This window comes from Pezoporus wallicus, unplaced genomic scaffold (assembly GCF_028554395.1).
Source record: "Pezoporus wallicus isolate ANWC-B61680 ecotype Strahan unplaced genomic scaffold, APGP_CSIRO_Pwel_v1 contig_8057, whole genome shotgun sequence".
NCBI lineage: Eukaryota > Metazoa > Chordata > Aves > Psittaciformes > Psittacidae > Pezoporus > Pezoporus wallicus.
In genome coordinates, this window is record NW_026637044.1 from 942,908 (window position 1) to 953,356 (window position 10,449).

At 43.9% G+C, this 10,449-nt stretch overlaps 1 protein-coding gene across 2 annotated transcripts in view; it reads left to right on the forward strand.

Annotated features, from left to right (window-relative positions):
- Window positions 1-10,449, forward strand: part of SETD2 (SET domain containing 2, histone lysine methyltransferase) — a 64,845-nt gene that overhangs the window by 8,487 nt on the left and 45,909 nt on the right. For both annotated transcript variants that reach the window (XM_057402860.1, XM_057402861.1), the window contains exon 2: window positions 7,886-7,901. In XM_057402860.1, coding sequence (XP_057258843.1) covers window positions 7,886-7,901 — 16 coding nt within the window. The remainder of the gene's footprint in view (window positions 1-7,885; window positions 7,902-10,449) is intronic.

Genomic DNA, 10,449 nt, shown 5'->3' on the forward strand with positions numbered 1-10,449 from the left:
AAGGTTAGCTTGTATGTGTGAAATGTTTGCTTTTGTTGCCTTTTCAGACGGGTTTTGAGACGGGGGTTACCTGAAGAGTGATCCCATTTAAATTTTGTTGATGGGAAGATGCTAACTTTAAAAGCTGCTGATGAAATTTCTCCTTCCCTGCTCCCAGAGGAGGAGGAAGCTTTCCAAGGACTGATGATCCCACAGTACTGAGCCAGAAACTGATTTTAAGTTAGCATGGATTTGTGCCCTCTTCTTTTGGCACCATTGCTCTTTCATTTCCTCCTCCAGTCTGTCCTTTCCCTTGCCGTATCAGTGCTCTGGTGGGTAAACTCCTTGCCTGGCTGCCGTGGGAACAGCATTGCTTATGAGGATTGCTGTAATCATTTCCAACTTGACTTCTTCTTTAGACATGCCCTGGCACTGAGCAGAAAGGGAAGAGCAGGAGCTGTGTGTGTGGTGGTGAGTTTGAAATTCCTGGGAAGGAGCAGGGTCCTGCCATACCTTTATTGGAGCAGAAGACTGGAGACACTGGATAGTTTTCTTCTTAACTGAGTCATTTTCCTGAAGTAGAAGGTCTTAGCTTCTCTAAAACACTGATAGTATTAACACGCAAATAACTAAATAATTGGTAAATGAAGCTTTGGACAGTAGATACAAAAAGAAAAATGAACCCCAAAACCTGAGTTTGTGGCTGTTTGCATGTTCCTGTCAGTGTCTCTTCTCTGACCCACCTTCACAAAAGGAGGAGCAGCAAAGGCAAATGGCTTTCAAAAATCATCCTTTTCCCTCTTTAATTCTTTCCCTTCTCTTTAGGGTTTGGTTGCTGAGGGGTAAATCTTCCTGGGGAAGGGTCTGCATGGGCTCTACCAAACCCAAGGCTTAATCCACAGCTTGGGCACAAGTCCCTTCACTGGTGCTGCCAACTGGCAAAGAACAGACACATTAGCTCATGCCATTTCTTTTCTTTTTTTTTTAGCTTATATTTTCCCCAGCTGTGGAGAGAGTAAATGCTTGTAGTAAAAGTTTATAGTGCTCTGGGTTTTCCATATTGTGTCGTAATGCCTCTTGAATTTGTTCTCAGTGGCTCTCCTCCAGACAGATGAGAAATGGGACCCCAGGCTAGCCTGGGGTGGAAGCTGCAGCACTTTAGTTTCTAAGTCGTCTTCATACCTGCTGTTGAAATGGCTTGTGTCTGGGATTTTGTCTTGATTTATAAAGTTCATTTCAAGGGGTGTATTGGGAGGGAGTGTTCATTGGTGATTGCAGGTGACTCCACCAGTCACGTGCATTAAAACAAAAATCCCTTTCTGGCATACCTGTGGCTATGCAGGATGTCACTCAGCCCTTATCTTTATGATGAAAGAAGAAATACTTGGTTTTAGTGTATACAGCTGCTTGTTTTCCTGGTACGTTCAATCCTCTGTTCTTTCTTATTTCAGTGCAGGAGAAATGGTTTCTCTTCCCCTGCTCCAAACTTAACAATTCCAAACCCAGAGAAAATGTATAAAGCAGGGAATGCTGATTTAGGAAAGCACAGAGAATGGGAGAGATGGATCTGCGGGGTGTGCCGCAGGGACAGGTATATGCTTACAGCTACCTTGACCTCATTTTCTGGTGAGCTTGACTTTGTTTCACACTTCTGTTTAAATAAGATGTTTGATACCGTTAGTGTTTCTTTTCTCCCCTCCTGGATGTGCTTTAGCCTTTCCTCTGTCCATATTTTTTTTTGTGGGGAGGATTAGGATTGTCTATTGATTCCCTGCTTTTTTTTTCTGGTTCTATATTATCCAGTTGTGATGTGGTATTTTTGGGAGGAGGGACCCATTTGGATATTAAAAGCTCAGAGTTCTGTACAAAGAGTTCACAGCAATTAGCACTGTGTTTCAGTTAATCGAAGGGCCTGCAGAGTGTTTGTCCTTACTTTTTATCTCTAGCCAGCTACATTAGAGACTAATAAACCTAAGTGCGAGATAGTGCTTCAGCCCTGTGGGTATTTTTATCAAGTTGTTTTGGTTTTGAGGGTGGCAGGAACTGAAGGAGAGCAGCAGGGAGTGAACTTCATCTGCAGAATCCCAGAGGTGCAGCCAGCCGTTCATCACCAGCTGGGCAGCAGTGAAATCTGCCTGGATATTTAGGATCTTGTCGGAACCATGAATTTCCAGCTGAGGTGTTAATTTGTTGTGTTGCCTTCTGGTTTGCTTAGCCCTGGCGCTGTGGATGAAGGTGGTGATGGATCCATGAGCAGCTCTGGAAGTCCATCCTCATCCCCACACTGGTAGGATGTTTCTGGCCAAAGCGAAACAGTCTGGAGGTTGGGATTTTCTTCTGCTGAGTGCTGATGTGTCGCACTTTCCTTTCTTCAGAAAGAAAGGTAATTGCTGAGTCAGGTAGGCTTTCATATGGACCTGTGCTAATGCTGGCACAATACCCCATTGTGAGCTTAAAGCAAGGTGAGCTGAGTGCCTGCTGCGATAAGGCTTTTTAAGATGGCAGGGTTTAGGCTTGCAGATGTTTAGATCTGGTGGCTTTAGGCTTCCAGATTCTTCTCTCTTATGAAAAAGAAAATAAAAAAAATGGAAAGAGAACACATGGGAGATGAGGCTCTTCAAGTTTTGTCTGAATGCAGACCAGCATTTGTTATTTAGACTTCTGGGACCTGAGGGCTTTTTGGTTTTTGTTTGCTTCTTTAGCGTAAGCCAAAGCCCTGTGTGTAGTTCAGATTATGACATGAAGTCTCATTCATGTCAAGCTGTTCAAGCATCTACAAAATGCTGGAGCTGCTGAGCCTCAGAGTTAAAATACAACCTTATTTTTCTATTAACATGCCTGTGACAAAACTGGGATGTTTCCATAAGCATAGGAAAGCTGTTTAATTTTAAATGTAATGAATTTTGGTAAAAATGTGGGTCTGTAGCCTTAAAAAAGCCTTCCCTGCAAATACAGACACCTCTGTATGACATGGGGTTTACTTGCTGCCGTGGTTGCTGTCGGGTGCAGTTGTGCATTTGTGGGGTGTGTGCAAGGACATCTTCCTCTCACCTGATCAATATTCATCACTAGTTAATCAGATCTGACTGGCGGATGGGCAGGATTGTTCTTTAAGTTTTATATTAGGGGCACATTAAGGAAGATGCCCCAACAGGAGGATGGTGCAGCTGCCTGCTTTGGGCATTTTCTTTAGTTTAATTTATTATCCACTTCTTCGTATGGTCTTCAGGTTTGCTTTGAGTTTTATTTTATGTTTTAACAATCCCTTTCTCCTAACATTTATGGAAATGAGCCACTGAGTGTATGAATCCAATGCTAATTTTAATAACAGTCTTTCTTTTGTGCACCTGCAGATAGCAAGGTGCAGCCAGAGGGAAACAAGTGGGATTGCTCTAAACCTCAGGGGCTGGAAACCTGCTGGAAAACCTCCCGGTTGTGTGTTTGGATGGATCCCCAGCTCACATACACTCTTGTTGTGCCGAGCCTCCTGCGTGCCAGCTCCTTCCTTAGGCTTCTAACGCTGGGATTTTATGTAACTTCAAACCCAGCGTGGGAGGAATTTGGCAAAAAGGTTTCAAGCGAACAGCAGTGCGTTCACTAATTCTGGAAATCTATTTATATGGTTTTTTGATCTGGGGCGAAGGAAGAGGTTGTAAATGGAACTGGGATCCATAACCCAAGCCAGCTGCCTCCTTTAGTGAGTTTAACCTGTGCCAGGGCACCTGTGATAAGGTGGGGTGGATTTTGGTGAAAGGCAGAATGGTAATTCAGGAGAAAAAAGCACAACTGAAGTACCACTGCGGATAGGGAATACTGCTCTTCCTACTGTGAGAAGAATTACTTTTCTGTCCAGGAGACATTAAATTGTTCATGTAGGTGACCAAGACTGTAGAAGATGAGTTACCAGTAATGTCATCTCTGCTTCATTCTTACATACTTTATTTTAAGCCAGTTTAATTCATGCAATGTTTTCTATTTTATAGCTTCTTAACTGTTTTCTATCTTCTAATATTTTGATTTCTCATTTGCCACCAATAAATTGCTAAAATTTGAGCAATTTTAGCAATTTCCCCCACACCAAGTGGCTTTAGAGCAGCAAGATCGTGGAATCATAGAATCATAGAATCGTTAGGGTTGGAAAGGACCTTAAGATCATCTAGTTCCAACTCCCCTGCCGTGGGCAGGGACACCTCACGCTAAACCATCTCACCCAGGGCTTCATCCAACCTGGTCTTGAACACTGCCAGGGATGGAGCATTCACAACTTCCCTGGACAACCCATTCCAGTGCCTCACCACCCTAACAGGAAAGAATTTCCTCCTTATCTCTAATCTATACTTCCCCTGTGAAAGTTTTAACCCGTTACGCCTTGTCCTGTCACTACAGTCCCTAATGAAGAGTCCCTCCCCAGCATCCTTACAGCCCCCCTTCAGATACTGGAAGGCTGCTATGAGGTCTCCATGCAGCCTTCTCTTCTCCAGGCTGAACAGCCCCAACTTCCTCAGCCTGTCTTCATACAGGAGGTGCTCCAGTCCCCTGATCATCCTCGTGGCCCTCCTCTGGACTTGTTCCAACAGTTCCATGTCCTTTTTATGTTGAGGACACCAGAACTGCACACAATACTCCAAGTGAGGTCTCACAAGAGCAGAGTAGAGGGGCAGGATCACCTCCTTCGACCTGCTGGTCACGCTCCTTTTGATGCAGCCCAAGATATGGTTGGCTTTCTGGGCTGTGAGCACACACTGAAGCCAGCTCATGTTCATTTTCTCATTGACCAGCACCCCCAAGTCTTTCTCTGCAGGGCTGCTCTGAATCTCTTCTCTGCCCAACCTGTAGCTGTGCCTGGGATTGCTCCAACCCAGGTGCAGGACCTTGCACTTGTCATGGTTAAACTTCATGAGGTTGGCATCAGCCCACCTCACAAGTGTGTCAAGGTCCCTCTGGATGGCATTCCTTCCCTCCAGGGTATCAACTGAACCACACAGCTTGGTGTCATCAGCAGACTTGCTGAGGGCGCACTCAATCCCACTGTCCATGTCAGCAACAAAGATGTTGAACAAAAGATGCCCCATGAGAGTGTTGAAGGCAAGGTTGGATGGGGTTTTGAGCATCCTGGTCTAGTGGAAGGTGTCCCTGCCCGTGGCAGGGTGGTTGTAACTGCATGAGCTTTAAGGTCCATTCCAGCTCAAACCTATCTGTGATTCTATGATGCAATTCTATGAAGATCATCCATTTCTTAGTCCAGCTCACCTTCTCCTAGAAGTTTTTCTCTGGGATTTGAAGGATTTCAACTGTCTCTATTTCCCCTTGAGTGTGTTGCATTTTTCTTGCATGTTTTGACCCCCCATGCAGGAGCTGGTGCTTTACCAAGCTGCCTTCATGGAGTGACTGTCTCAAGGTGGAAGATGCTGAGGCTGACATCTTTGGAAATCTGCTGTCGTGGCTTTGAGCAGGACATGAGCTTACAGCTGGCCTGGATCGTGCTATGATTCCTGCTGTTTTGTAGACTGCATTCTTGGAAGAGAAAGTTTTATTCTTAGCTTTCAGTTTTTGGAGATCTCTACTTTGTGTTCTTGCCAGTATTTTAACTTAACACTGGTTTTTAGCTTAATACTGATTTTATGCAATGTTTCAGCAACAAGGAAAAATGGCTTATTAAGAGAGATTAGTTACTCCTTTACTCTATTTTAGTATTAATTTTAAATACTAAAGTTCATTACGTGTCTCCCAGTGCATAGCTACTTAAATCTGTGTTCATATGTATGAAGAGACAGTTATTTCCTTTTGATTTAGGACCACCAGCTTTCATCTGTTTTTATTCTGTGCTGTATCACAACATGTCTGGTTATGGATGTCTTGAAAATCATCATAGAATCATTTAGGTTGGAAAACCCTCTTAAGGTCATTGAATTCAATGTTCATATCATAGAATCATGGAATCATAGAATGCTTTGGGTTGGAAGGGACCTTAAAACTTATCCAGTTCCAACCCCTTGCCATGGGCAGGGACACCTTCCACTGGACCAGGTTGCTCCAAGCCCCATCCAACCTGGCCTTGAACACTGCCAGGGATGGGGCAGCCACAGCTTCTCTGGGCAACCTGTGCCAGGGCCTCACCACTCTCACAGGGAAGAACTTCCTCCTCAGATCTCAGTCTCCCCTCTGTCTAACATCCTTATCCTCTCCTTAAGGACCTTGTCAAAAGCCCCTCTCCAGCTTTCTTGTGGGCCCTTTAGGCACTGGAAGCTACTCTTAAGGTCTCCCAGAGCCTTCTCTTCTCCAGGCTGAAGAAGCCCAGCCCTCTCAGCCTGTCTCCATTGGAGAGGTGCCCCCTTGGAGCATGTTTGTGGCCTCCTGGATTCATTTTATCAGGTCCATATCCTTTTTTATGCTGGGGGTTTTGTTGGGTGCTGGCTACACTAGATGTCAGTGCTGTTCTTACCCCTGTAAACACGTGTGTTTAACACTCAAAATATGTGACTGTCAGGAGTGAGTTTCCTGGAAGTCTGAAGCTCCACTTCATGTGATTCTAAAAATGAAACCTCCTTTTAGGCACTAATTCATGTCAAAGTGCCGTTCTTAGAGGGCATGTGACCCCCCTCTGCATTAGCAGCATTTTGAATTCATGGCTTGGTTAACCCCATTAAATCACATGCATGCCCTCTTGTACTCTAGAGCTTGCTTAAACTCATGGCTCACGTTTCCTCAGTGGAAACAAACTCTGTTCTTCCTCCTGTAAGTATAATTTATAGCCTCTTAATAAGCTTTATCAACAGGGTGTGAGACTTTATAGAGGCAGGAGTATATTAGTGCTGGTGATACATCTTTGTAGCTACTTGCTTGGAGTTTTCTGTTGTTGATGATTTAAATGGGGAGATATGTGGTTATTTTTGCGCCGTCGCCACTTTGGTTTCCTGCCTGGGTTACACAGAAACTGAAGGCTTTGGCTTTCTTTTCCAGAAACTGATACTTGTCGCTTAGCTGATGCTTGAAGTGAAATCTGTGAACCTTTTCTGCAAGAAATCTTTCACTGTGTCACCACGACAGTGCCAAATTATGGCTCAAAAGATGATAAGGACTAGCAGAAGTCTGACTGAAAACTGCCCCTGTGTCTATAAGGTAGAAGGGGAAAAGGCTGTGTGTGTGAAAATGTAAATGTTAAAGCACTGGAGAGTGCTCTGGGACTTGTGTTAGAGGAGATAACAGATAAAGACAGGTGGGCTGTTGACATCTTGGTGAAGGCGTATTGGTAACCGCTGAAACTTGTACATCTGCTTTTGTAGTTTCCCTCTGGGGGCCGAGAGACTCACTGAAACTCTCCCAGGTATTGAGCAAAGGAAGGAGCAAGTGAGTAGTCATGTTCTCGTTTGTTCTTTTTCTGGAGGAGAAGCTACTTTGCTCATGGTTATCTGAGTGAAGAACTTGGGGAAGCGAAGTTTGCTGTTGGCCCAGCATTGGCAGTTTAGGTTGGGATCAGCGTAATGCTCCAAATTAATCAATTGTTGAGTGGGTGGCTGCCAAAGTACTGATTAATGTCTGTGTTACCTGTCTTCAATTAAGGTTCTTGCTGGTTTGCAAGCCCTCAGATGACAACACTGAGCCAGCAGTTTGCTCAAAAAAGGTTTGCTCTGTTAAAGTCCCTGCAGAATTTTCATGGTGGAAATTCCTGATCTTCAAAACTGTGCCAGAGGTGGTTGTTTTGTCTGCTTGACCATTGGGCGATGTTGGTAGGGACATGTGTTGCTGCAGGATTACTTGTGGGGTGGTTGTTACCCACACCCTGCGTCCCTGGGTCCATCACATTTGCAGTGCCAGACTTCTGATGTTAGGTTTCTTGTTTCTGCTTGACGTTTACACTCTCTTTTTATGTTTTCTTTTGCATGTTTCCTCGGCTGGATTGCAATAGAGAAGAAGAAAATGAGGTGAGTAAAACTGATTCCTTTCTTGATGTAGCTCCTGAGACATGCGTTAGCCCAACCTGGTTAGTCTGACCTAAAGATTTCTTGAGTGGAGAGTGACTGAGTGTCTAAATAAAGCAACCTGATGTTTTTCTGGGGTGCCTCTACTCCAGTGGTTAAATCCAGTAAAGAAGTGAAACGCTTTCAGTACCACCTCTGCCATTTACACATGGATGCAATAGAGCGTGACAGTGTCCTTGAGTCATTCAGTGTAGGTAGGTGCTGCTTTCTGCACCGTGAGAAGATGATTATTTAAAGACTTCACCTGTAAAAAATGATTAGTTTTGCTGTGTGTGTCTCAATGAATTTAAGAGGCAAGGAGAAAACTTGGAGGGACTGGCACAGTTTACAATATCCTGGCACAGCAAGAAGTGCTGCTAATAATTTTTGATGCTGTAGGACAATAATTTTACAAGGCACGTAGTGATAGGACAAGAGGGGATGGCTTTAAGCTGACAGAGGAGAGATTGAGATGAGATCTGAGGAAGAAGTTCTTCCCTGTGAAGGTGGTGAGGCCCTGGCACAGGTTGCCCAGAGGAAGCTGTGGCTGCCGCATTGCTGGCAGTGTTCAAGGCCAGGTTGGACGGGGCTTGGAGCAGCCTGGTCTAGTGGAAGGTGTCCCTGCCTCATCCAGCTGGAACTGGGTGCTCTTTAAGGTCTCTTCCAACCCAAACCATTCTAGGATTCTACGATCCTGTGATTCATATCTGCTCTGGTTGTGCTGGTGAGCATACTGTGTGTCCTCCCTATGTTCCTAGCGGATTGAGAGCTGCAGGGTCGGTGCTGCTGCTTCAGTAATGGTGTAGCTCTGCTGAATATGCAAGGGAACTTCTGTCATCTTTTTCTTTCTGTAAAATACTCACAGCAGCATTTTGGGGAATGTGGCCTTTCTGTAAAACATGAAAGGAAGGAGAACTCCTGGTAGGGAGCTTTTACCAGTAATTGCTACCTGTTAAGTTTCCTAAGTCATGTTTTGTTAAACGTGGTGTTATTTAAGAAGAAAAATCCCTGGAAGGGTGAGCACATGAGGGTGAAACATTTGTTCTGAAATGTATAATCTCTGCTGAATACACTATGGAAAGGGGAGGAGTGGAAGCTTAACAGCTCCTTTTTTTGCCTTCAGGTGCTGTGTTTTGTGTAAAGGTGGATGTATCCAAACCCCGTTATTCATGCGTGAGCTCAGATTTCAGATCTGTTGTGCTTTAAGTTAGAAACATTCTGATCAAAACATTGGCATGTTTCCATAACTGGGAATTCTGCACGCAAAATAATTTCACAGTAGTTCTCATCAGAAGACTCTTGAATGCTGATGCACTCTATTTACTATATTCTTAAATATAAATTTATGTTTTTATTTAAATAAGTAACTGGTATAATTGGTGAATCCAGTCTGATAAGCATTTGGATGCAGATTTGTGGAGACTTCTTCCATTAGACATCAAGGTATGGTTGAAGATAGGAACCTGCTCTCTTACTCTTCCATTGTCCCAAGACATACACGCAGTTTGGGATAAAAAGATGGGAATTTCTGGGCGTGTAGGGATAATAATTGACTCCACAAACCCAGAAAGTAAACGCTATTCCTTTGCTCTTCAGGAGGCTGAGACAAGTGTCCTATGGGAGGGTGATCTTGGTAGCATTCAGACATGTAGAAGCTCCTACCAAACAGGCTGGACACTTGATTTTGTCTTTTATTCTTCCATGAATTAGTTTATATACTTGTGTATTAGTCTCTGGATCACTTCTGGTGTGTGGATTCTTTTGAAAACAGGGATGGTATTTTCAGCATGACTTTCTGGAGATGGTTGTGAAGCAGTTGTGGAGAGAGGAGCATGTTTCAGAGCTGGGCAAGTGTGTGGACGTACACTTTGTTTTCAGGGTCACTTTGTTTTGGTCCCCTTTTAGCCACGACCCTCATTTAAAGCAGCCATGAAAATGCACCCATATAAATAACAGCCATTTAAAAAGAGTACTTTTTATTTTTTGCACCCATTTTTTCTAGAATGCAGTTAATATCTGCTGCTGAAGATCAAATGCATGTACAGTGCTGTGTTGGTAGCCAAAAGTCTAGTCATGTGGAGGCCATGGTGTGGTTTTCACCATTAAAATAAATGCCCATGCGTTTCCTCAGAAACAAGGACATTTTTGTGTATGTGATGTCCAGGGGTGCGAACAGAATGGGTTGGGGTTTCCATTCCACCAGCATCTTACTTAATAATTTACTATGGTGCCTCTTGCCTGAGCAACTATGCGTTGTTTTACAAAAGTTAAAGGTTAACAAAGTATGTAATAATTCACAGTGGCTTGCAGGAAAACTGCTGCTGCTGCCAAAGTTGTGTTCATGCAACAGTTACGGGAGTAAAACCCAGCTCTGTACTGGTTTTTACATGGCTACAACTGTTTCCATTGGACTTAATGCTTCTCACACAAGATTTAATTACGCTAATGCAATTTGGATTTAAGGGGATAAAGATTATTGACAAGAACACCCTTTCACCATGGTGCCGTGATA